The sequence below is a fragment of the Cyprinodon tularosa genome, unplaced genomic scaffold, assembly GCF_016077235.1.
Source record: "Cyprinodon tularosa strain WSP-4 unplaced genomic scaffold, ASM1607723v1 ctg150, whole genome shotgun sequence".
NCBI classification, from domain to species: Eukaryota; Metazoa; Chordata; class Actinopteri; order Cyprinodontiformes; family Cyprinodontidae; genus Cyprinodon; species Cyprinodon tularosa.
In genome coordinates, this window is record NW_024038332.1 from 488,702 (window position 1) to 516,590 (window position 27,889).

A 27,889-nucleotide genomic window follows, 5' to 3' on the forward strand; every position below is an offset into this window, starting at 1 on the left:
GAAAATAATACAAGGATCAGTAAGAGATGAGAGCTATGTTGTGTTGTGATACATGTCACGATACTTGGGTTACAAGGCAATATCACAATATTACAATATCACTTTATATTGCGATATTTTTCCCATGGGAAGAATATCAAAATTAAAAATGCTATCAAAATGAAGTGTATAGATAAAAAGCAAGTGCTGTATATGTTCAACAGAAGATATTGATCATTTAGTTATTTTTGTATCCATGTTGTTCCACTGAGCCTGCCTCAACTACAGATATGGTGCTGCACTGCACAGCGAAAGGGCTCCACAGCTCTATCTGTCAGAGTGGCGGTGCAGAGGCCCATTTTTTCTCATTGTTATAGGTAAAAAAGTTTTTTTTTTTTTTTTCTTTATCGATATTAGGAAATGAAAGATTCATATTATATCGGTCAGCAGAAAATCATGACATTTTGACAAATCAATTTTCTCTCCACATCCCTACTAAGTGATGTACGATTCATGTTGATATTGGTTCAATATCAGTATTGTTCAATTGTCAAAGGTGCAATATGGGTATTGTATAATAAAATAAAAAGTTATATCAAAGCACCCCTTGTTAAAACCATTAATATATTCACAATATCCTAGTTTTCTTGTTGCAGGTTGATAATAAATCCTTTTAAAGGCATATCCTAAAGGTGTCGACCGAACCATTCCGAAATTTATGTGATGCCAACAAAACTGGGGCTAAAACAATTATTCAAATTGTGATTAATCGATTATTTAAATATTCATTAGCTAATTTAGCAACCAAATCGAATCATTACCTAAAATAAAGATGCACAGATCCTAAAAGAGTCCATTTACTGAAAGAATAACCTACTTACAGCAGTTAACAGGACAAAACTACAAATATAAACATTTATAAACCTAAAATATAATATTCGTCGATTATAATTTTATGATGTGTAGGAATATTGTTCTGTTTTGCTTAAAATTCTTAATCCAAATATTTAATTATCAAGATGTTTATTTTCTGCAGCATAAACAAAACAAAAAACACAAGAGAAGATGGGAGGAAAAAAAGGAGCAATGCCTTTTTTTGATTTTCTAGATTTTTTTAAAAACCACCAATCTCTTTTCATTAAACTAACACCAGACTGTAATCTTCAGATTTGTTTGTTTCACTAAGATCTTTGTGGCCATAGACCTCTTTCTGATCACCTAGACTGAATTTTAATTAATATTTATTGTTCCAGCAGGTTTCTTCTTTCAAATGCATGTTTTGGAGTGGCTCAGTCTAATTTAAGTCAGATTAGGAATCTGTGGCAAGATATGAAGATTAGGATGATGGCTAGGAGGCCTTCAAAGGCCAACTATTTGGTGCTTCATGATGAAAAATTATTCTAAATATCAATGGAAAGATGTATAAAGCTGGCTATGAATTTAATAGAGGGTTTGGTTACTGTTAAGCAAAACATGTTTTTGGAACCAGAAACTTTAGGGTTAAATAAAAAGAAAATAAATCAAACTCTGTCAGGGTTAGGAATAGTTTCAGTTAACCATAATGTAATAAGATTATGCGACCACATTTTTGCACAAGTATATTTTTTTCAAATTAAAACCTTCATTATTTAAACAAACCTCCCAACATGACTGAAATAAAAGAAAAATATAAGACTGTAACCGTTAACCTGAGTAGATCCAAGATCCACTGCAAAAAAATCTATGAATAAGTGAAAAATGTCTTAAATTAAGTGTATTTACCCTTAATTTGAGCAGGTAAATAAGATGATCTGCCATTGGAATCAGTATTTTTACTCTTAGTATAAGATCATTTGATAATTTTCACTTGAAATAAGACAATGCAATTATTTTCTATTTCAAATGTTAATTGTTTTGTTCCAGTGGTAAAGTGTCTCACCTCCTCAATTCAAGACAAAATGCACTTATTTTAAGAAAAAATTATTTAGATAAAAAATTTTTTTGCAGTGTATGATACACAGCACCGAGTTGTAACAAGAAATAATCTTCCAGTGTGATTCACCTGGACTGTTGTCTGCAGTTAAGTTGCTGCTGTTGCTGGGGGAGTTGGACAGGTCCGACACCACCACACTGATTCCAGCGGTCGGACTGAGGCTCCCGCCCCGCGATGACGACTCGCTGCTCTCAGAGCCCAGAGAGGTGCTGGAGCGAGTGTCTGATGACTTCCGTAACTTCCCTCTTAAAAAGAAGGTCCTCATCTTGCTCCGCCGGACCTCACCCCCCTCATCGTCCTCATAGTCCTCCTCTCCTCCGCCATCACTCGGCAGTCTGTGGCGCATCCTGTGCAGGGTGCTGTATCCGCCTTGCACTACAGCTGAAGAAGAGTCATCATCGCTTGATCTCCTCTTCCCCTTCATGCGCTCCTTTAGTTTGCTGAAGGTGGAGGCTCCCTTGTCCTTCATGACCAGGTCATACATGCTGGCCGTCAGGTTGTTTCTGGTGAACTGGATGGTGACCTGAATGTCTCCCCTCTCCTTCTCCTTCTTTCCCGTCTTGGAGTTGAGTCTATACCATCTGAAACAAAAGTTGGATCACATGAGACACAAGGACATTGTTTTACTTGTAGTAGATATCTTTGTCATCAAGCATATATACAGATTTTTTTTTGTTTTTTTTTTCCAGAACCTGAGGATGATGGCTGGTATGGTGTGAATTCTGTTTCATTATGTTCATTTTCTTTTTTAAATTTAGTTTTTCTCTCCATTTCTTTTTTTTTCCATATAGTAATTTTTCCCCCAATTTTATTTACACATTTTATATTTTCAAATTCTATTCATTAAGGTTTTTATACATAAATACAACACATTTTTCTTGTTAAAATTTATTTTCAGTATTTGAGATTGAGTTTTAAGAATTATTTTCAAATATCTGTTCAGAGATCGCACTCCCTTCTCTTCTAGGGGACGGCTTTCCTTTGGTGTGAGGAGCAATAATGCATTTCTATTGGTCTGCATGGATATTAGCAACAAAATCGCATTGGTCAATATTTGCATTAAGTGTGAGCGTTTGGGCCTTAAGTGAAGAGAACCTAGAAAATGACATTTCAAAGGAAAGCAATTTGTGAAACTCGATCTCAACAAATCACACACGTAAAGTGTGAATATGAAAAACTAGATGTTTTTTTACAGTGGGGTCTGAGAAAACAGCAGTTACTTTGAAAACCTTTTTTTAGCAGCACCTTTTTGAAGTTTCATTTACAGTTATTTTTTTTTTTTTCAAAATTCAATTTACAAAACCTGTGCCTTGTTTTCAGCAATAATAGAACAAAATTCACTACATAGAGTAAAGAGAATGAGATCTGTAAAATGCTATTTGATTAGAAAGCAGTTTGTTAAATTCAATCTGAAAAACAGGAAGCTGATTAAAATAAATACATAAAAAATATAAAACCGTTAAAAAATGTTTTTAAAAACAAAATTGAACAAAAAATTAAGCTTGCAAAAACTAATAAATTAAAAAATGGCAAAACTACTCTCAAGACCTTTTTTATTTTATTTAAAATGCTTTACAAAGTATACATTTTTCATTTAAATTACAGTAAATCATCTTTTTTTTTTCTAAAATGTCCATCTACAAAACGTATTATTTGCTACCAACAATATAATAATATTAATTCATATTAACCCATGGAGTGGTCCCAGTAAAGTCAAGACCACCTAAACTTCTAACATAAAAAAAAAACAGATCTAAAATCTCTAACAAATTCTGTTCTATAAACTGTTTTTACCAGTGAGCTGGTGATTATTTTACACAGGAAATAAAAGTAGGAGGTGGTGCGTCACCAATGACCTTCATGTAAAAAACAAAAAGGGGAACTACCTCCTATAAGAGAAAAGAAGGGGATCACCCTTAATACTAACCTAATTAAATACTTTACTGAACTTCCAAATTGTTTCTGATCAGAAAACAGAGAAATAAAAGTGTGACTCCCCCAATGATTTCCACATTAAACTAATAAAGAAAAAAAAATATTTCAAGTATAAAATATTCAAATTATCCTTATTTAAGGGCAAAAATACTCATTCCATCCCAGATTATCGTATTTACAAGTCTTAAGGGCAATTACACTTATTTTAAGAAATGTTTAAGTAATTTTTAGATCTTTAATTTTTGCAGTGTAGGCAGGACGGTAAACTGCTATACCTCTAGTTAATATTTAAACATTAAAGCCCAGTGCTCTATGTATGAAGAGAGAGAAAAAGAAAAAAAAAGTTTTTGTGGGTTTTCTTCAAACACATTTTTTTCAGAACCACAAACAAAAAAGGGGCCAAATAATCAGGTCATGAAAAACAAAGAGATAATAACAAGCTAACATTAGCTAGTTTCTCAGCTGACACTTTCCTGTTTAGGCTCTTAAAGCAAAAGGTGGCTTTACTAAAAATATTGTGTGGAGAATCAAACATCTATCCATCCGTTTTCTGTCATGCTTATCCCTGAGAAGCCAATTAAACTGACAATCGTTTTTTTGGACTAGGAGGAAGCTGGAGTACCCGGAGAGAACCCACGCATGCACAGGGAGAACATGCATACTCCATGCAAAAAAAATGGAATCAAACAGAGAACCTTCTTGCTGCAAGGCAGCAGTGCTACCACTAACCCTGTGTTATTAAGAAGCTCTAAAAACTATAGAGGAACGACAAATAAAAAATAAATAAATAATAAAAGGGGTGAAAAAAAATATTAAGAACATTTGGTGAATGAGTTGCAACACATCTGAACATTAGGATAATGATTCGAAGTAGTGGAGTTTAGGACTGTTTATATTGACATTAAAAACCTTGTTTAACTGCTGATTGGTTCTACTAGAAAACTTCTTTCACAGAACCAGAAAAGATTATTTTTCCACCAAATTGTAGAAATATTTCACCTTAAATAAAAAATGTTCAAGTGTATAAAGCTAATAGTTTGCTTGTTCCACTGAGGATGTGTTGGCATGGGTGCTTTATTTCCAAAAATATGACCCTTGGGTTAACTGGTCTCTTTAGATTTACCAATGACTGCTGGAAATAGAAATAAAAATAAATCTGACATGAACCTTGGGTTTAGGCATCTTTATTAAAGGCAGACATTGCTGTTTTTACCCTGGGTTTATTTTTATTTTTTCAAAAGGTATCTATAAAAACAAAAAACTAAAGAATACACCATACTTTTTGTAAACTCTCAGAGGCATAGAGGCAAACAAACATTTGGATGGACATACTGCAGGTAACTGGGATTTTTGTTGATCACTTGTTTAGAACCTTGACTACGTTTCCCTTTAAAACACAAGTGTCCATTTTGCCTGTAAAAACAACAAAAATATTCAACTTTCTATAACTTAAGACTTCAGTAATCTGGTAAATGTTCAAGTAATACCTATAATGGTTAGGCATTTCTTGCAAATATGCCCTAACCACTAGAACGCCACTCTCCACGCCACTTATGTCCCATTTATTTTTCTATTCTCCAAGGTGGAACTCAAACCAGTTCACAGGCATCCTTCCTCATTGGCCAGTTTACCATTATGTTAACCGTCACCCTTCATCTAGATTGTATTAAATATTAGGTACATTCTTCCTGGTATACATAACCTCTGTATTCTCACAGACTTTATTTTCCTCGTCATCTCCATAACCATTAAAGCGTTGTGCCATGTGTCTGTCCATAATGGATAAGTGTGTGATCCATTCATGCATGTAGAGCCAGAGTATTCCAGATTAATTTCATCTTTTCATACTAGAGTTTCTGTTATGCTCATCCAGCCTTTAGAAATTGGTACATTTTGCTTTGTCATGCAGTAAAAGTAGATTCAATCCCTATCTCTGATGCAAGATGGTTCTCCATCATCTACACTGATCTGGTGAGAATTACACCATCAAATACAATGTCTTCTGTTTGCAAAGTAGAGCAAAATGCATGGATGACAGAATCTGTGTGAATCTAACAAGATGAACAGGATTTAAAAGCTGAAAAGATCAACAAGAAGGTTGAAAAATATTTATGTTTTGCATTAAAAAAAAGTAGTGAGAGAAATAGAAAAATAAATACGAAAACAACCTAGAGTTCCAACAATATTTATTTATCCTTTCAGGATCGATAACCTATTTTTAAATTGTGCTTATTTTGAATTTCCTGGAGACTTTCACTCTAGAGAACATGTCTCCTCTGCTTTAGGTGTTCCCCAAGAGTGGTTTGTATAGAGTATGAATTTTTCCAAATATATAACAGCCACGAGTTCATGCTACTTCTCTCGCTCTTATTACTTCTGTGGAATTGCTTCTGTGGAATCTCTCTTAACACTGTGTGGAGCTGTTTCTGTGCGCTCATGTCAACCTTTGTCAATCGGTAAAAAATGCCATCCTGCTTAACTTGGAAACTAGAATCCCGATGAGTTGATGCCCATCGGATTAAATTAATAAAAGTAAAAGATAAAACAAAACATAATCTATCAAATCATTTTTAGTAAATAAAATGATAAAAAAATTATATATATATATATATATATATATATATATATATATAGCGACATTGTTGCATTTGTCCATACACTGCTTGTCTTATCATTTTATTTTATTACAAATATACCAATTTTTCAAACAAACAAAACAAATAAACAATTAAAAAAACGTAGATACATGTACAGTCCTCTGTGCTCGTAATAAACCACATCATCTATCATTTTAGCACTAATATTCAGTTTAAAGCACTGCAGATCTAAACAGGGCCATATCATCTGTGTTGCTCTAAAACAGGACATCCCTTCTGAGTGTGAGGTGAGGTCAGATCAGGTCACATTCATTTCGTCCCCATAAGAACAGATCAAGTGAAGCGAAACAGTCTTCGTTTGAGCGTCCTGTACGAAGGTGACAAGAAGCATGTTTTTGGCTGACTGTAAATTCTTTCAGAGTGGGCAGAGAGGTGCACCTGCGGAAACGCCAACAACTGAACCACATCATGACTCACAGGAAAGTTTAATCTGTTCTGCTGAAAAAAAAAGATAATAATAGATGACAGAGAAAAACTTCCCCAGTTAACATGCACCTCTGTAACCAACAGCAAATTTTAACCACTACCTGGAAAGCAAGAGGAAACCTGCCTTTAGATTTCTATTTCCTGTGATGTTGGGCTATCTTCATGCTAAACTCTTCTTTGCATTCTAAGCTTTTTTTTTTTAATGAATCTGATTTGAACATCCCATAAAATACATAGTTAACCGTGGTGCAGAAGTATTTGCAAAACATTAGGAGTGCCTTCTAGTAAATATAGTTAAATATAACCTTAAGCTATTCTAGAAAATGCCTTAAAGCTTTGACATAGAACATTTATATAGGGACTGCAGTAGCTTAGCTAATTCTTGTTTAAAGCATATTTTCTATTGACCATTGGCAGCAGCATCATGCTGTGGGGATCAATTCTCTTAAAGAGGATAAGCTGATCAGAGTTAAACTTACTCTTTGCTACTATGCAAAGGCTTAGATATTATGTACATTCATATATCTGAATTGTCTCGTCAGCTTAGAAATAAATCCAACTGGGGCAAGAGTCCTTAGCCTCATTTACAGACAACACCAATACTGTCTGACAAAGCTGGAGATCTTTGCAAAGAAGAAATGGCTAACCCATCATTAACTGAGTAAAGCTGGTAGAGAAAGACCCAGAGCAAGAGGGTTAACCTTTTGGTAGAGAACTTTATGATGGTCGATCCCACAAGACCCACAGAAGGTTTGGGTTGTATTTTAAAACATTTACAAAGGGTGTGAATACTTTCGCAAGACATCATATTTGCTCATCATGATTCATTGTGGACAATGGCCATTTTTTTTCTTCTAACCACTGCATTCTGTTTTGAAACCCAGTCCTGCAGCAGCGAATGTATGAAAACAGGATGCTCAAAGTTTCAAAGCCTTGAGCAAGAGGTGAGCTTCTCTGTTGTGACATAAAAAAGACAAATTCAGAAGAAAAAACATTAAACATAAAATCCCCCGACTACAAAGAAACAATACCACGAGTCTAAAGATGTAGAGTGTGATCCTAAAAGGAGCTTCACACCTTTGCCGTTTGAGATCTCTGGTCTCTGTTTCCTTTTCACAGGGTAATTCATCTTTACCTTATTACTCTACAGTAAGATGATGCAAAGCACTGCCAGGCAAACAATCTAATAAGGCAATGATATCCTCTCCAGACAATGACTAACTGGTGAGAGATTTCCTTGGTATGATAAGCTCCAATGAAAATGCTTTTCCATTTGCATAAAAGAAATGATAAGATAAACTTCATGTGATATAGTAAACAGCAGTTGCTACAACTATGAAAATATTCCACTTTTATATCATAAAAGATATACCTAGAACATTGATTTGTTGTTATATTTGTTGCGATTTAGGACTAAGGTAAAAATATAGACTAAAACCTCTACATTTAGGTATTTTTAACCAAACATACATGTTGTGCAGAGATGCATAGAGTCTAATTTACCAATATTAGCTCGGTATTATTTCAGTTTTAGCTCCTGTTGTTGCTAGCCTACAGCCTGCTGCTTCACATAGAAGCTTGAAGCTTCCTATAACTTGTTAACTACAGAACAAATATTAAGTTTCTCTCAATAAGATGGGTGGAGGGTGTGCCTTTAGATACTAATTGTGACAGGATTTTCTTGCACTGGAAAATATCTAATAAGTCATTTTTTCTTAAAATAAGTGCATTTATTCTTGGATTGAGGAGATAAAACTGACTTTTTGCCAATGGAACAAAAAAATGTACACTTAAAATAAGAAAACACAATTGCATTGTCTTATTTCAAGTGCATGTTATCTAATTATCTTATTTTAAGAATAAAAATACTCATTCCATTGGAAAACTATTTAATTTACCTACTCAAATTAAGGGTAAATACACTTAATTCTTTTTTTTTACTTATTTCTAGATCATTTTTCCAGTGTGTTGTTTCATTTTAGGCACAATCCTGCCACCTTACTTTAGTCACTTTAGTTTAATTTAATAAATTTTGTTGCTGTTTAGCAAAAAATGTTTAACAAAGCTTGATAAATCGCTTTATTACCTCTTCAGAATGCCATCAGAATAAGAAGTATGAGGAATTAGCTTTTTTATGGAGTGAATTTTGTTGCAACATTGTTGAAAAGAATATGTTTTGTAAACAATTTAGAAAAACGAAGGTTCAGAAATTTAACTAAAATTATAGAAAAAAAAAACTCAGGTGTTTATTCATAGATTTTACTTTTCCTTGATTTTTTTTTTTCATATTTAATTTTTATATTTATTTTTTACAGATTTGAAAGAAATAAAAATCTGGGAAAACAACAAAGTTACTCTCAAAGCATTTTTTTTGGTTGAGAAGTTCAAAGTTTAATGTCTGGATTGCATATTTTTGCAAATGGCCATTTTCAAAACCTCTTCTTCAATAATGGAGCAAAATTTACTTAATATATTTGGTGGTTAGGTGCAATACAAAACCAAGAATGAATGAAAGGATAAAGGTTATATAGGAAGAGCAATATGACAGACGCACAAAATAAACAATAGTATGAAATTAGTTTAAAAAAAGTCTGGATATAGATACATTGAGATGTTTGAGGTTCCTTTTTTTTTTAGATTAATGAGGCTCGACAAGTTCTGCAAAGATTGATAGTGAGAGTTTTATAAATGTAAAAATGGAGAACTTTAAAAACATGCAGGCCATCCTCCTGTGAACATGGAAGTTGGTGATACCTGGTTAATTAGGGCTTTAAGAAAACTGTTTTCTTCATAACTTACTTAAATGTATTTACCCGGGATGTTAAGTAAGAACAGCTGACATCCTTCCTTGACAATTCATGTTATGCACATATAGAAATAATTCCTAGTAGAAAAGTGTAGTAACAGCCAGATGAATAGTGGTGTGCCGCCATGTTGCAACACCATGTTGCAACATCACAGGGCTGGAGCAAGCCCTGACCAACGAACGTTGGTGATGAAGTATAGTCAATAATATACCACACTAAAATGGAATTGAATAATCAAATTTAAAAATCTCCTGTTTTTCAAATTAAAACTAAAACTAACAAATTAAAACTTAAATATGGTGGGCCACCATGGCGAAACCTATCATGCTTAAGAAACCCCACACTGTGCAGAAATGGTGTGATGGAAAATATTAATGCTGCTGAATCCATAACTGTTAAAAACTATAATATACCTTGAGAAAAATAACCAGCTCGTAAAGCTAAATAATATTTAAATATTACCTTTTTAATGTTTTGATGATAAACTTATAAAAGTACATATTGTCCTGCTGTTATTCTATAAATTTATCACTTTATTTTATTTAGATTTTTTTATGCTCTTTTAATATTACTTTCAAATAGTTTTTATACCTGTGTACTTGAATACAAAGTTGATGTTGTCTGTAATTGCCAACAGCACAGATTTGTTTGGAGAATTCAATAACCTTAAATAACTTCTGTGTGGAAAAAAGATCAAAACAAATCTATTCAACCAAGAGGAATATCTAATTTAATGGTGGCAACAGACCCAGATAAGTCAGCAGCTAGATAACATAAATCACAGACGCAGACCATCTTATTTACAGGCCCCGTTCTGTTCTAATGTGATTACAGGGAAGAGTCTGTGCTACAGCAAAAACACAGGCAAAACCGAGGCCTGCAGGGGAGAGGAAAAAAAAAAAGGTCACATCATCGACTGCGCAGGCTGTTATGTAATTATCATCATCCTGCTACTGACCTCAAGCTCAGCCCTAAAAACAAGGTAACACCCATGAAGCATGCCAGAGAAAACAAGAAGCAAACCAACAATGAGAATCACAATGTGACGATCAGGTGGAGCCGAGCAAATAAAACGGAAAGGAATGTGTCTGACTGTTCTAGCTCCAGAATGACAACAAAGGCACATTTGCGTGCATCTCTAGATACTTTCCAGACAACTGAACATTTAAGAAGTGACACTCCCCATAAAACACACAGCCCTAAATCTCCCCGGTCTGGACGGAGTTTCTCTTATTCAGATAAAGAGGAAAATTCCTTAGCATTTCATCAAATTACATCCCTGTCATGGAGTCTGCAGCTACACATCAACAGCTCTGAACCTTCTTGTTTTAAAACAGTTGGAGCCAGATTTCTGTGCAGGCATTCAGAGGCCTGCTTGTGAGAGAAGGACTCAAGTTTCAGATCAGTGCTCCAACAATAGCCTCAATCCTCCTCCTCCTGACACATCAGCCCACTCCTAGCAGCCGGGCTGAGGTAGACATAAATGCAGGAACAAGGAGCTAAGCAAGGGATTCCCCTTACAAACATCCACACAAAAATAAACTCATTGTCACTATAATTACACATTTTCCTGATGTAACTTAGAAAAATATTAAATAAGGTTTTAAAGAGATCATTTCTATTCTTAGAGAATATAAAGCCAGGTAGTTAAGCGTTTCTTCTACTGCTTCAGTCCACTGTCTCCATGTGTTTGTTAAGAATCTGGATGCATCACAGCAGGCTTAATCTAAATGCTTCAAAAGCTTTCTAATGCTCTACAACATATCGTCTAAACTTGTATTTTAAGACAGAATTTATCTTTTTCCTTATTTAAAAAAAAATGTGGGGAGGTAAATAAAATAAATTGATTGTAGTTGAGGTAAACAAAACAAAACATTCCTTTATGCATTGCATTTTTTTCGATGAAGAATACTCTTATTTTGAAGTTTAGATTTCCTGCTAAGTTGACAATCAGCTTATGTGTTGTTTTTACAACAGGGTTAATATATGAACTTTTTTCCATTTTGTACTTATTATTTATTAATGATTGTTGCAAGCAAAGAACATGTATTGTAAATAAAAATTACATAATGCAATACAAAAATGAAAGGACAAAAACTTTATCATAAAGTTTTGAGAGTAACTTTGCTTTATTTATCAGTATTTTCTTTTACTTTATATTCCAGATTTTATTTTATTTTATTCCTATTAAGTTTTAAGTACAGCATTCCTTTCCAAATTGTGTTTTCCTCATCACGTTCACTTCTGGGGATTTGCTTTCTTCTACAGGAGCGAAGATGCATTTCCATTGGTGTGCATGGATGCAACAACATTTTTATTAGGTCAAGACCGAGTGTTTCTACAGAGTTTAAAGTAAATAGAATTAAATTTTTATTTAGAAAAATGAAATTTATAAAACTTAATCTGAAAAAATTAGAATTACATTTCAAAATAAAAAATCTGTAAAAAAAAAAAATTAAATGAAAGTTTAATAAGATAGGAAAAAAAAAAAAAAAAATATATATATATATATATATATATATATATATATATATATATATATATATATTTTTTTTTTTTTTTTCCTGATTAAGCAGTTTTTTAAAGTTTCAATGCTAAATTGCTTCTTGTTTTTTCAAATTTAACAATCTTAATCAAACTTTCATTCACAAAACAATTTGCTTGCAACGATAATGAAACCAAATTCACCTCATTGTACCAACAGTTTATTATAAGGTAAATGAAGAGGCATCAGTTTTTTAACATTGTTTGGCCACAATTTAAGTACTCACAGAAAAACAAAGTGGTCCAAACGACAGAGAGTATCCAAATGTTTTAGTATATTTAGCATTTTGGCAGTTCTTACACCCCTAGAGGGGACATGAGGCAGTGTCTACAGCCCACAGAGGAAGGCTCAGGTAGTGTAGCTCCTCCAACTAGCAGGCCAGAAACAGACAGCATGCAAGTGTTTCTGAGTGGAACCTGTGCTGTGTGTTTATTTTAAGGATAATTCAAAAACCAAGACTTCATGGGATAATATTTTAGTTAGCATTTTTTATTTCTGTTATTTTGTGCTCAATTAATTCACTATAATAAGAATAAAGCCTTTAAACTGGAATATTTCAATCACTGCAATCTCAAAATAGTTATTTTATTAATCTCCTTATTTTATTAAGCCGTGAATTCTAATCATTCAGAAAGAGAGTTCAATTATTTGAAATGAGCTGAATTTTACAAGAAAAATTTAAACAACGCTTGGTGAGATTTGAAATTGTTTACTAAAAACGTACATGTGACACTTCAGCGATTTTCCCCTTTGATGCACACGAGTTAAGGCTCTATTTAGGGCTGTACATCTGTGGGTCATGTGATGCATGAGTAAGTCTGACAATAACAAAATGTGAACACAAGATAAAAGACAAGAGGCTTGAATCCTGTTACAGAGACTAAAGCAGCCCACATACAGAGCAGTTTGTTTCCAAAAAGAATCAGTAAAGCAGCATCCCACACAAAAACCATAGTCCCACAAGGCTGAACTGATGCAGTGTGTAAAAGGTTATGAATACCAGATTTAACGCTCACAAAAATCTGAGTGCGGCAACAATTTTTGGAATTTGTGGGGGACAGTTTGGACAGGCGTATTCAGTCGTTAACAATCCCATTCCAGGGAGCTGCAGACCGTGACACCATATCTGCTCTCCTATCTAAAAGAGGAAAAAAAAAAACAGGAAATCACAATACTCCACCCGAATCCATCATGACAACCCCTCCCATTCTTCCTCTCTCCCTGATCCACAGAGGAGATACCCTCCAGCTGAAATAGCTCCCTTTTTATCCATACTAAGCAGGTAGCATAACAAAAGTTAGCCATCAGGCTAAGGTAAATAAGGTAAATATCGAACCTCTCTTCAAAAGGCAGATTGATTAGACACATATGTGGCTAAATCAAAGATTGACTGTAAAATATTCCAAAATTATAAAAGTTTTTCAACCATAACCTTAAGTATTTTACTTTACTTGTAGATTTCCAGTATTGGCAAATGAGATTTGGCAATAAAACCTAACATTTAGCACTCTTTCAGCAGATATTGGTTCACCAACTCTTTCTGTGGGGTTTTTCCCCACACCATTTAATAAAGAAGTGTCACCAATAACATGAGCCATTACCTTTGGTTTCCACAAAAAAAGCAAAAACCAAAGGATTAGCTTATTACTTGAACCGATACAGCTTTTTTATTTAATCTTTTATTTTTTTTTGCGGCCAATATTATTTTGACATCAGTCCCCCACAATAACAGCCGATATTTTGGGCTGATTTTCTTATGCAATGTTGCTTTCTCCTCCTTCATTAAGATGATTAACTTCACGAAATGGTAACAAGTGTTAAAGAAGTATTAACATAAGCATAAAAAAAACATTATCGAATCCAACAAAACATTAACAGCGGATATCAAATGCAGGGAGTGGCAGTGCATGTGCCTCACGTGATCTAAAGCAATGCCTGCTGGTGCACTAATGAATTGACTAATATAAATACATGCACATATCAGTCAAATAAACAAATAAAAAAAAAGAAAAACACAAATTTTAGCCAAACATTTTGGCCAGCAGATGTATCGGTCTATCTCTTCCAATATAGGAATTGTGATAGACATACTTCAGTAGGGATGGGCGATATGGACTAAAAAATGTATCACGATCATTTCTAGGTTTTACCATGATAACGATAAGTGACAATAAAAAACAAAACAAAAACACAATATCAGCCTAATGTATCAAACCAATCAAACAAGCCTGAAATATGAGAACAAATTTCACATTTATGTAAATGCTACACAGCAAATATAACTTGTCTTATAAAAGTTGCAAAGTAGTGCAACTGTAAATACAACCTAATCAGTAATCACCCCCTAATATAAATAGATGTGTAAATTACCAGTTGCTGGAACATGCCATATATTTGATAAATAAATACCAGTGCAAGTTCTAACATATGTTACACTCACCTCACTAAAAATAAAATTCAAATGTTATATCAACCTGTAACAACCTTTTTTGTTGTTGGGCTACAAAAATGTGCAAATGGCATGATAAATAAAGGGGGGGAAAAAACAGAGAAATCTAAATACTAAAATAGAAATAAATAATTTCAATAAATTCCAACAAAAATGTAAAACCTGAAATACTTTTTTGTGCAAGAATGTACAAATAAGACTAGCAGGATCGTTAGCATACTAAACAATGAAATAAAAATAAATAATTTCAATACATTTAAAAAGAATATAAAAACTGAAATACCTGTCTGTGCAACGGCCTCTGTTAACTCTTTCCATCACTTGCTTTGGCTGTCATATGGTGTGGAATGAGCAAACGCGTCGGCAAGTTTTGTTTGAGTGGCAGTCGGTTTCTTAACAGAGGTTTTCGAAGTCGAGGCTTCTGCTGCATCGCAGCACATCTTCTGACTAGCATCATATTATCACTACTATCACTATCACTACTATCTGACTAGCATCATATTCCGGTTTTTGTTTGTGTTTTAGGTGGTGAAATAAATTGGTAGTGTTGCTGTCCTTTGTCGTCACAGGTTGTCTGCAAACTTTGCATATTACGACTTTCTGCTCCGTATCAGACTTTTTAAATCCAAATCAGTTCCAGATAACGGAGCTGGAGCCTCTTTTAGGAACCAGGTCTTGGGGCACGTCTCCTCCACCTTCCGCCATGCTTGTTGTTTGCACATGGCTCGCACGTGAGTTGGACTGCAGGTGTGTCACGCGCAGTATACGTCACTGGCGGGAGTTTATCGTTTTTATCGCAAGATGACAAATTGTTACCATGAGGAATTTCTTTGACGATATATCGCACACGATAACATATCGCCCATCCCTATACTTCAGTTCTAACTCTTTCTGTTAAAAGTTTATTTAACCTATTGTTTAGTATACATGGGTCATCTACTGATGTTGACTCTTCAAATTCCTTGATTAGGCCTTTTCTAACATGCAACACTACAGAATGAATAATAAAAGTGTGTATGACCGGTGCAGATAAATCGGGTAGGGTTGTCAAAAGTATCGATACTCAAAAAGTTTTTTATCAAGCTTGCTTAATGCTGTGCACAGCAAACAACCTCAAAATGTTGTTCTTATTGTTTATTGTATTTGTTTATTTATTGTACTTTAATTATTGATCAAAAAATTTCTGTTGAAATTTGGAGTTTTTATCCTTGTGATATGGAAAATGGTATCGAGTTTCGAATATTTTCCTTAGTATCGGTATCGAGTTGAAATGTTTAGTATCGTGACAACCCCAATATCGGGTCAATATCAGTATTGATTAATACTCAGAACTGCAATATTGGAATTCTATCTGCAATGAAAAAGTTGCATTGCGATCTCTAGACGTCTAAGTGACAACCTGAGCAGTCTGTGCTACAGAGCTCTGCATTTAAAGAGGTCAATGTGAAAAAAATGACAACATGATCAAAACGTTTACATTTCATTCTGTCTTAAGCATCTCCTACAAGCAAATTCTATATTAAACACAGCAAATGAGATGTCCGAAGCAGCATCAAATACACACATACAGTGTTAAAACTCTTAAAGCTACTTTCTAAAATACCAGTGGTGACGAATATTTACTGAGGATGAGAGATTAAGAGGTTTTCTTGTGCAAATATTTAAAGTTCCTGGTAACAGTTTGTGTTTTACTTCTAACTAGTGTTGCACTGATGCCATTTTTTGCCCCGATACCGATACCTGGGTGTGCAGTATCGGCCGATACGATACCATCTGTTTGAAATTCATGTGTTTGTATATATACACGAAGAACTGCATACTATTTGTATGTAAAATAATTGCCATCATGGCTTTGGTCAAGCTGCTGCCTACCTTTAAAACCTTTGGCTGTCAAAATGGTATCGGTGCCCTATTTGTTGGTAATCGCCAATAACAACATTTTAGTGCAGTATCAGGGCCCTGTCCGATACCGGTATTGGTATCGATGCAACACTACTTCTAACTTAAATGTATTTACAAATTGGTTTAAAAAAAACTTCTTGTTTAAGAAAATAAATATATTCACTGGACAAAAACAACAGCTTAAATTCTTATCAGAGTGGAATTTTACTTAGATATTAAAAGTAATATGATCCTTAAAAGAAAAAAGCAAGGTCATCATTACTGGCCTACTTCTATAGTGTTACTGTTACCTAATGCAACATTTTAATTACCTTCTTTTTTTAGGCCAACACCCAAGGAAGGTTGAGAATTTGACTCAGGACTTTCTTTTAGACCGTACACCATGGGTGAAGCAGACAGAACGGGAGATTCACAGCACATTCCACATCTGGATGTGATGATCTCTGACCACAGCTCAAACTTTCCTACAATCTCACACGTTCTTACACACCAGCATTCAAAAAGCATGCACCTGCGAACACATTAGGGATCAGGTTCATGTTTTTATAAAATACTGTCCTTTAAGTCAATATAAATAAAAAGGTCAGTTACAAAAAGATTAAGACATTTTTGTATATTTTTTTATATATGCTTAAATAACGAAAGTTTTAAAGTGAAATGACATAAGTTCTTTTTTTTTTTATACAGTATGTTCTAGAATATGTTATCGTGTCCCATGAAACCCTCTAATATTTTCAGAACCATTTTAACCTGTGTCAAGAGCGACACATATCCTGTTAGCTTCCAGACAGCCTTAAGGTTAAAAAGGTTAAGAAAGTAGCACATTCTAAAAAAACAACGTTAATAGCCCGTTTCTAAACCTAGAGCTACAGTCCTCCTTAAACTCATATCTTGCTCAGGTGGACAACGTTTTCATGCAGCTCCATTTGCTAAAGCATAGTACTAGCATGTCCCAAAGTTCCAGTCCCAAAGAAGCCTCAAGTCACCTCCTTCAATGACTACCAGCCTGTCACACTGTTTCCCATCATGGTGAAGTGCTTCGAAAGGCTGGTTAAAGATCACATTGTCTCCACTGAGGGCGCCATCTCCTCCACTCTCCACCGGAGCCTGGCACACCTTGAGGAGAAGAACACCTGTGTGCAGATGCCGTTCCTGGACTTCACTTCAGCTTTCAACACCATCATCCCACAGCATCTGATATGATACCTTTGATATCTTTGAAATTGGCTGCGAGACTTCCTCACAAGCAGACCTCAGTCAGTCCAGATTGGACAAAACACCTCTGATGTCATCACCCTGAGCATAGGCTTCCCTCAGAGCTGCGTCTTGAGCCCCCTGCTGTTCACCCTCATGACACATGACTTTGTCCCCAGGTTCACCACCAATCACATCGTGAAGTTTGCAGATGACACCACGGTTGCGGGCCTCATCAGAGACGACAACGACCTGGACTACAGAGAGGAGGTGGAGCAGCTGGTGGACTGGTGCAGAGAAAACAGCCTTGTCCTGAACGTGGAGAAGACGAAGGAGATCATCGTCGACTTCAGGAAGAACCGGCCTAACCACGCTCCACTGGTCATCAACAGCTCAGCAGTAGAGGTTGAGATAACATAATTCATTAAAATTTGAAAAATGTTTTATTAATCCCAAACGGAAACTAAATAAGCTAGCAATGTATTTAACAAGGTCCCACCTTCAAAGAAACTTTGTGAAAATGATGTGCAGATGCACTGGGATTAAGCCTATTAAAGTAAGCTTAATCCTTCAGGGTTCTGAAAGCTATTACACAAGTCCAGTTAAATGTTGCTTAGTAACCTTTAACGTGCCCCGGATACCGTTCATTTATCCTGTCCGCTGAACTGCTGCTAGTTTTACTGACATGCCTGGAAGATGTCTAGTGCTACTTTAAAGAAGATTGTTTTTTATGAAATTAAACCAGGTAAAACTAAAATTTTTACACCTGAGGAGTTCTGGATAGAGCATATTGACAGACAAAACATTTGTTTTTTATTTTAAATGCAACAAGTTTTTATATTTGTTTTTTTACAATTTTGATATAATTAATGCTCTAAGTGGGTTGCTCTGTCAGCTAAAGGCATGTTTAACAGTATCTATACAGTTAACGATAATCGATTAATAAATTAGTTGGCAATTATTTCAATAATTGGTTAATCACAATTAATTCAATTAATTGTTTCAGCCCAACTTAATATACTGTAATTTAACATTAAAAGAGCAGAGCTACATTTATATCATCTAGGTGGATTTTTTTAGGCCACATGCTTATGTAACCTACTCTTTCCATTAGGATCTACAGCAGTTTGTCCAGACTAAAGGTTCTAAAAGGCTGTCCTTCATTGGCATGGGATTGATTTGGATGCACACAGACACACACGCTCTGCTCAGCAAACTCTGCAAACAGATGTTCACTTACAAAGGTCTTATGCAACATCACGGGTGTGGCTAACATGATGGCGCAGGGCATGGACGAAGTAGACAGAGATGAAAAGAAAAAAAGGTATATGCCAAATCTGAAGTATACAGTGTTTCTGAAAAGTATTCAGACCTCTTATTTTCTTTGAATCACAGAGAGTTGTGCATAGATTCCAAACGGATGTAAGAATATATCTACTATCCTATGTACTCTTACTAGGGAAGAGGATAGTTGAATTCATGATCTTGACTTAGAAAAGATGTTCCAAAAATGGATGTCCACCTGAAATAATCAGAGAAGAAGCCAAGACGTCACTAATAACCCAAATGTATGGAAGAACATACTGACAGGACAACTCTGACTAACACAGGCCACACTGAACGGTTTGAAAAGAACAAAGACATTTTTCATAGAAAAAAAAAAAAGAAATGTGGTAGGAGGTGTTCTGGACAGATGGGACTGGAATTTATCAAAACAATGTGTAGTGGAAAATGAACCTTACTGATTCTCCTTGAAAACATCATCTCTACAGTCAAAAATGGTGCCATTATGTCTCTGAGAAGATTTTCTTTAGCAGGGACAGGGAAGATTGGCATAATTTTTAGTCGGATTGAGCTAAATAAAGGGTGAACCTGGAAGGAAACCTGCTGGAAAATGCTAAAACTGGAGCAGATGCATCCTTGCAGCTTTGAGTTAAATGTTCCACAATGAAGAATACAAATACACAACCCCGTATACGTTCCTTACAATATTCTAAGTGCATGATTACAAGAAAAAGAGGTATTGTGTTATAGAAATAGTGATATAATTCATGATCCACCTCTAAATTTTGAAATATACCACAGAACTCACTTTGCTTTGCAACACGTTTTGATCAGGCTGTCTTCTTAGCTTCCTCCTAGCAGACCCTACAGGGGAATTCACTCAACGCCCACCTTTCCAGTAATCAGTTTCTACACCAGTAATTCAGCACAAAAAAATACCTCCAGTCACGACAAACCATCTGCGGTTTTAATCTTTGACCAAGGGGGTTAACCAAACAGTTTAGGACCATATGCCATATCAACAACAACCCATTTATAAGTTAGTCTTCCGTTAAAGTGTTAGAAAGACTTGCATTTAGTCGACTGTTAGCAGTTTATATTATTGTCCAACATAGTAAGCATCATAATGCTTTCACATATCTATACAATCTGATCACCAGTGCCATTGCCATAGTTTGTTTTGGACGTTTTAAAAAGATTGCAGGGTAATAAGTGTCACAAACGAGACCTCACATATTATGTGCCACTGCTTCCCCATTAATGCAAATGCTACAAAAAAAAGGCTGCAGCAATAACTTAATAATAAAATGACTCTGTATCATACTCTGCTGTGCAAATGCATTGTCTGCGCAAAAGAAGATACACTCCATCATTACTGTTCTGGTATTACCATGTCCAGTGTTGTTTACCTTAACCACATAATCTATCGTATTAGTTCTCATCATTAATTTTCTTCAAGCTCGAAGATTAAAAAAAACATCCTTTTCTAAATTCGACATAAATCAGAAAAACTCATAGAACAACAGTAAAACTTTTCTTTCTTTTAAAGCAGCCCATAAAAGCAAGATTTGTCTAATGCCTTTATCTCAAAAAGAACAAATCAATGGATTAATTGAGGAATTACAAAGTTTGTTTAATTAGACCATTTATGTATATTACCAATTGGATCAGCTGTTTTTTTATGACCTATGACCAAAGTTGATCATCGACATTTCTTGAAAAACGTTTAATTGCACCGGTACTTTTTACATTTAATTTTTAATTTTTTTTTACTTCTTGGTTCACAAAGTTGGTGCAGACCTCCTGAAGACAAGCAACAGTGTGCTTTCAGGGGGTGTGGTAGAAATCTATTCACTAAATAACCCCTTTTGAGAGTTTTCTTGGAAGTTTTTTTTGGAATGTATTGATAGCAATGCTGAATACAGCTGTTACACAGTTATAGGACCCATTAAACTTAAATAAATTCCACTTTAAAGATAGTAATTGTGTGATTTAAAGGCATTATAGATCATTAAATTAGTTTGTTAAAATGGTTGGTCTGGGGTTGGTGGGGCATGAAAACTCTCATGCAAACTAAACAGTTATTGTGCAAGAATGGTTTGGTACCAACTGCTTTACTTCAAGCACTTACAGGCTTTATTAAAGTAAGACTTCTTGTTTGTAAAGAAGCTTTGTTGTTCGAAAGTTATTTTGTATTTTCTGGACCTGCAGCTGAAACTGAAGGTCAAGTGAGAAAGTAGTAAACAGAATATATTGTCATTAAATGTGATTTATAGTTTTATGTATACATTAAAAGCTGATTCATAAGGTTTACATTGAGAAAATTATTGACTTGATAATGCATTTCTCTCTGCAATTGCTATTTTGCAATCCATCATTCAGTTAGTACTGGATTGGCCTTTTTACCAAATACTTTTTTTCAAATCTTATTTAGGTAATATCTTGGATAGGAAAGGTTTACCTTTACATAAATAAAAATCTGTCAAGGTGCTCTTTGCTTCTCTCCCCAACCTTTTGAATATCACAGATTACCTCTGATCAACCCATAACAGCTCCAAGCAACCTCCTGCTGGTAGACATTAATTATTAAAAATCACATAAACACTTTCATCTCATTAAATCATAATCAAAATACAGAAAATGGCGATAAGTACGTACCCCCTGCCCTTAAAAAACAGTACCAGACGGAGACAGATGCTCCCTTAAAATGACTTAAACCACAACAGTGTGAAACAACAAAATCATCGACATGGTTTAAAAAGAAATACGGGAAAAGCCAAAGCATAGTAAAGCCTTTTACTGTCCTGTTAAACCAGTTGTAAAGTGCAAAATATCAATGATCAACTCTTTAAAAAACCCTGTGGTAATATAAGAATTTCTCATTTTTAACCAAAAGCCTTACATGTTGATAGGATAAAAGAAGTATTATGAATCTTGCAGGAAAACAAGAACAATCATTATACTATAGCCAATACGTGACAGCTAACGCTAATTTTTTTTAGCAGCAAATACCTACAGATTATACCCAAAAATTAAAAATACGAAATGTTGCAAACCAAGTTTTAAACACTGGTTGCAAGCCTTTCTCTATCTTATTAATTCTTTAAAAAAAAAAAATTCCATGTAAATCCAATAAAGTACATGTATTGCCTGTGTTAACGAATTTCATGGCCAACCATTGTTATATCATTTTCTGTTCCTCATTAAAATAATCCAATTATTTTATTGCCCTGCACTAAATCTAAGCTTTAATCTAATGTCAGACAAACACTGACATACAATGCATGAACTAATGTACTGAAGTAGAGTATTGGTGGAATAATAATACAACATCTACTTCTCAGTATACTATCCACATCTATTTATAGAAAAGGCTTGCAGGAGCAGTTAAAAACAATAGTGAAATTTTAGACTTTTATAATTCATAACCATCAAATAGCTCAGAGCCAATGCTGCATCTCAAAGTAGCAACATTTCTGTAGTTCTTCATACTGTAGGTATCAATTTTATTGTCATATCCAGTCCTCTACAGAATACAATGAACACTGGTAATGCAAAAGTAAGCATTGATTAATCACCAAAACTTAGAATGCATAATAAAAATTCTTATTAGGCCATTAGTTAATATAATAAAAAATTTAAATCTAATTTCCAGTAGGTTTATTTTTGTCAATCTGTATAAAGTAATTAGAAGCCTGACTTGAGTTGAATAAGCAAAATTATTACTTCCATATCCGCAAACATTTAATAAAGCCTCGGGAACTAAAACTACAGGGAGCAATAAATCCAGGACAGAAAAAAAATGTCAGAATCGGAGAAGCTTACATTTAAATTCTTTATCTCTAAATTTCAAACTCAGCTTTGATAGATAAAATATTCACTAATTTACTCCATTATGGTTCCTTGAATATAAAAGAAAACCAGATACCTTTACACTGACAATACCCTTTTAAAACATCCCTAAATAAAAGATCAGGCTCTAAAAAAAAAATCAGAGTTCATCATTTTAAAGATAAAATGCACTTAAATTAAAGTCAACCCTTAGCTTTCATGATGTAAAGTTATCATCTCCATTAACTCTATTCATATTTTTTTCTGCTTTGACTTATACAGAAAGCCTATAAGGCTGAAAATAATCTTATAACAAACCCTAACATGCCCATGGAACATAGTTTTACATCCTTTCTGAACACACTTTACTGTCCCTAATTGTATAACACAAAGCATATATTTATATTGTAATAAATCAGACAACATTTTTCTGATGGTATCAGTTTCACTCTTTATGGTCTGTAAAGTTAAAAACAAAATATTATAAAAAAAACATTTTGAAATCAACATTACATAAAGAAGACATCTGTTGTTGTTTGTTTTTTTTCGTTTCTGGCACTTAACATTTTGCCCTTGTCTTATTTTACTAAGATAAATAGGTTGAAAACTGGGCTTTTTTGCCCATATGCCCAATACAAATTTTATTTGAACAAAAGGTGTGGAAAGTCATTGTTTGTTAGTCTATTTGTTTAAACCTAACCCCTTTCCAACTACATATTCTTCATTATGTAAACTTCTTTTTGCTTCGAAACCACATTTTCAGTGTTTATACAGAGATAAAAATCTTTTATGTCTATTCAATGAAAATATTCACAGTGGATAGTCTTAGTTACTCATTAATCAAAAGCAGTATTTAATGCAATGTCAGTGAATACAATATTTAGTTTATGCCTTGGAGTTAAAAATGCATAGAGATTTGATAATAAAAAGTTCCAAAAACTACATACATGTGAAAAATGTATGCATTCAGCGCCTTGCAAATAGTCTTACTTCTGATTTTAGCTTATAAAACGGCGTCCTTTAAATTGACAATTTGTAAAGTATTGTTTAATATATGACCCAAAAGTAGCAACCCAATCTGACTGGTGAATGCCTATTCTGACAGGTAACCACTTATTCTGACAGGTGACCATCTAATCTGACAGGTGGCCACCTAATCTGACAGGTGACCACCTATTCTGACAGGTGGCCACCTATTCTGACAAATGACCACATATTCTGACAGATGACCACCTATACTGACAGGTGACCATCTTTTCTGACAGGTGACCACCTATTCTGACAGGTGACCATCTTTTCTGACAGATGACCACCTATACTGACAGGTGACCATCTTTTCTGACAGGTGGCCACCTATTCTGACAAATGACCACATATTCTGACAGATGACCACCTATACTGACAGGTGACCATCTTTTCTGACAGGTGACCACCTATTCTGAGAGGTGACCACCTATTCTGACAGGTGACCACCTATTCTGACAGGTGACCACCTATTCTGAGCGGTGACCACCTATTCTGAGAGGTGACCACCTATTCTGAGAGGTGACCACCTATTCAAACAGTTAGCCACCACCTCTGACAGGTATCTACCTAAAACGACAGGAAGCCTAGAGGCCCGTTGTAGCTCTGGATGAGCTGTAGATGTCAGGAGGGGAAATCTATTCAAAGAAAAATTTGCGGGACTTCCGAGTAACTTGGCAATGGCAAAAAACAAGGAGACTGTGTGAATTTGTACAAAGTTTACTTCATACCCAAACTTTTTGCCCTTCGTGTAGAATGCTTTAAATTAGTAAAGCACTTAGACCTGAATAAATTATTGAAAATACAGTGATGGTATCGTTAAGATACTGGGATAGGATGTAGCCAAATGGAGCCAAATAAAGGGCAGTCATTGAAGAAAAAAAATAAATGTTTAAAGTCTGCAAAAGAACTAAATCTTGTTCAGAAATCCATGGTTCTACAGGTCGACAATACACAGCCAATGCTAAAATATGTTGATTTAGATCAAAGATGTTCATGTGTGAAAATGAGCAGTTTGTAACTATAATTGCTCGACAAATTATTGATTCAATCAGATTTGAGTGACTTAGAGCAGTTATAAAAAGAAGGAATGAGCCAGAAACAAAAGCTGTGGATTTACAAAATTAATAGAACCATATGATGAAGACTTTTAGCTACAATAAATTACAGACTTATTGTCAGTGAATCAACTGTCCAGGCCACCCAGGCTGTCTAGCTTAAATCTACTTTGCACACCCAGAACTGGGACCAAATTTAAAATTCAACTCTCATGCTCCACTAATATGGAATAAATGTCCTAAAAACTATAAAAGTGCTGAAGCCCAAAGGTGCTTTAAATCCAGATTAAAAAGTTATTTGTTGAGAGGCTTTTGAATGTGCCATCCAAACATTATTTTTTTTGTTCAACTTTCCCTTCATTTTATCATCATTCTTATTATTTATCTTTTAATAAAGTTATATTATCCTAATTATTCACTTTTATGCTCTGCAATTATTCCTATACTTTTATGTCAATGTAGTTCACTTTCTTTTTCTTCTCATGTTAAGCACTTTGAATTTAATTTGCTACTGAAATAAATACTATAAATAAGCTTGTCCTGCCTACAGATTTTAATGTACTTCCTCCCCATGCTGAAGAAATGCATCACCACAGCATGATGGTAACACCACCTTGTCTTACCACGGCAACAGTGAATTATGATGATAGCTGTTCACCAAGCATATCCAGTTGCATGTCAACTAGAAAAGGCATCCTGCCTCACTTTCCACATGCATGCTCCATGATCTGCAAAGTTGGAAACAAACTGAGGACAGGAATTTTTATGGTTTTCATCTTGCCATTCTTCCACTAAGGTAAAAGTTGATGTCTGCAGGGTTGCATAACCACGTGTTGGTAAATTTCGAAGCTCAAATTTTACAATTCAGGTTTCCTATTCCCTATTCGATATTCGTAGCTTGGCATTGTGTTTGTAAAAAGTCACAGTAGCCCATCTGCTGAGCTCCAATGCGTTTTATTTAGCCATACCATGCATTTACCTCTAATGAATTTCTAGAACAAATTTCTTTTTCCTCCTTAAAGTTCGAAGTGATGCACTCCTCATCTTTCTCCTATAACACCAAATTAAATTATCTACTCATAAACTAATGTCAGATAAAAGATTGTAGCTTATCAACTGTCTGATCATGCTTTGATAAAAGGACATGTTATGCTAAAAATACCTTGTAGCTTTGGAATCATGGAACTCTTTGTTAATCCCTGGATTTGGGACAAGCATTAATCCCCCTCCTGCATGCTGTCCACATGGCTCTGCTATTAGGGAACAAACATTGTCAAGAGCCCCCCACCCCCCAAAACAAGCCTCCAGCATCCTAAAGGGAGGCTGGTGTTTCTAGAAGTTTTGGGGATAGCCTGCTTTAGTGGGTGGATGTCCTCAGAGTTAGTTTTGTGTATCTGAGAGGAGGGAGGGTGTGTCTGCAGGGCCCTGCTGCAGCATCAGAGATTTGACAGCTGTGTTTATGTCCCACAACAAACTATACAAGGAGTAAAAAAAAAAAAGAGCAGATAGTAAAAGGAAACAAACACCCAGCTGGGATCAGAGAGGAGGGAAACAGATGAAGAAGGAGCGCATAATGCGCATCTGTGTTCATTTTTTTGGGAACATAGAGGCTCCCAGCTGAAAACACGCACTCTACTATAACAGACACCGACTTCGCAGTGGAACTTACTCGTTTTTTACGTATCTGCTTTCATGGAATAGTTTATCCAGCTGGATCACAGCCTGTCCCAGAAACACATCCAGCCCGATCAGCGCCCGGTGCATCACGGTCAGGACCAGCTCGTTACTCCCCCCGCGCTCCAGCGCGCCGGGCAGCAGCTCGAACGAGCACTCCTCCCTCCACTCCGGTTCGGTGGTCTTCTCCGCCACGCCGGTCGAGTACTTCTCCTTCCCCAGCTGGATGATGGTGTACACATCGCTGGTGCCGTGTTTGCCCTTTCCCCGCAAGCCCCTGCCTTTCAGCACCGTCACCTGGACGTGCGTCGGTTCCCACTTCTGGTCCTCCTCCTCCACGGTTAGTGAGGACATGTCCCCTTGCAGACAGACACAGCTGGTGGCGTCCGCCGCTTCCTCTCTGCGGCTCCAAACGCAGTCACATCAGCGCCGGGGTCCGCGGGCGGTGCCGCATTATTCTTCTTATTACCTTCCTCCCCCCCTGGCCAAGTTATCTGGGTCTGTTTTCGAGCCTCGGCTGCTGCGGCAGCATGCAGGGTCCGTCCCCGCCTGTATGGGCCTGTCTGCGGACAGCGACGTCACGCCTCCTCCATCCTCCTTCTGCAGGACGAGGAAGTTGAGCAGCTTGAGAAGCACATGGCTGCAAACACAGAGACCGCAATAAGACGCCTCTGCTGGAACGCAGGATGTCATACTTCCTTTCTTTCTATTATTTTACGAGATTACCATCATACTTATACAATAAAAAAATCCGGACTAAGGAAAGACCTGCATTTAAACCTACAAGTTATGAGGTTTTTTTTTTATACATTTCTGCATTGGCGGTTCTAGACCAAATGTACCAGGGGGCCAGGAGGGGACCAGCGTTTTTTCATGGGGGCACAGAAAAGTATCCAATAAAAAAAAACTGGGCAAAGGATTCAAATATATTCAATCAATCTCTTTATTTAGACACAATTATGGTCCCACAATTATGGTCCATAAACAGACAAAAACAAGAACAATAAGAAAAAATAGGAAAATAAAAAATATATAATAAAATAATCAATCACTGACATAAACTAAAGCGCCAATGATTCCACAAACTGGAAAAGAATCTCACTGAGCTTTGAACAGGATTGGTCAGAGTCTGAATGATGCAGTTTGCAGAGTC

The 27,889-nt window shown here is 35.5% G+C and overlaps 1 protein-coding gene across 2 annotated transcripts in view; it reads right to left on the minus strand.

The window, feature by feature from the left end:
* Positions 1 to 27,255, minus strand: part of rab11fip5a (RAB11 family interacting protein 5a (class I)) — a 45,004-nt gene extending 17,749 nt beyond the window's left edge. For both annotated transcript variants that reach the window (XM_038279452.1, XM_038279451.1), the window contains exons 1-2: positions 26,732 to 27,255; positions 2,021 to 2,532 (exon numbers count right to left, since the gene is read on the minus strand). In XM_038279452.1, the coding sequence (XP_038135380.1) occupies positions 2,021 to 2,532; positions 26,732 to 27,090 (871 nt within the window). In that variant the 5' untranslated portion in view covers positions 27,091 to 27,255. The remainder of the gene's footprint in view (positions 1 to 2,020; positions 2,533 to 26,731) is intronic.
* Between the last annotated feature and the right edge of the window lie 634 nt (positions 27,256 to 27,889).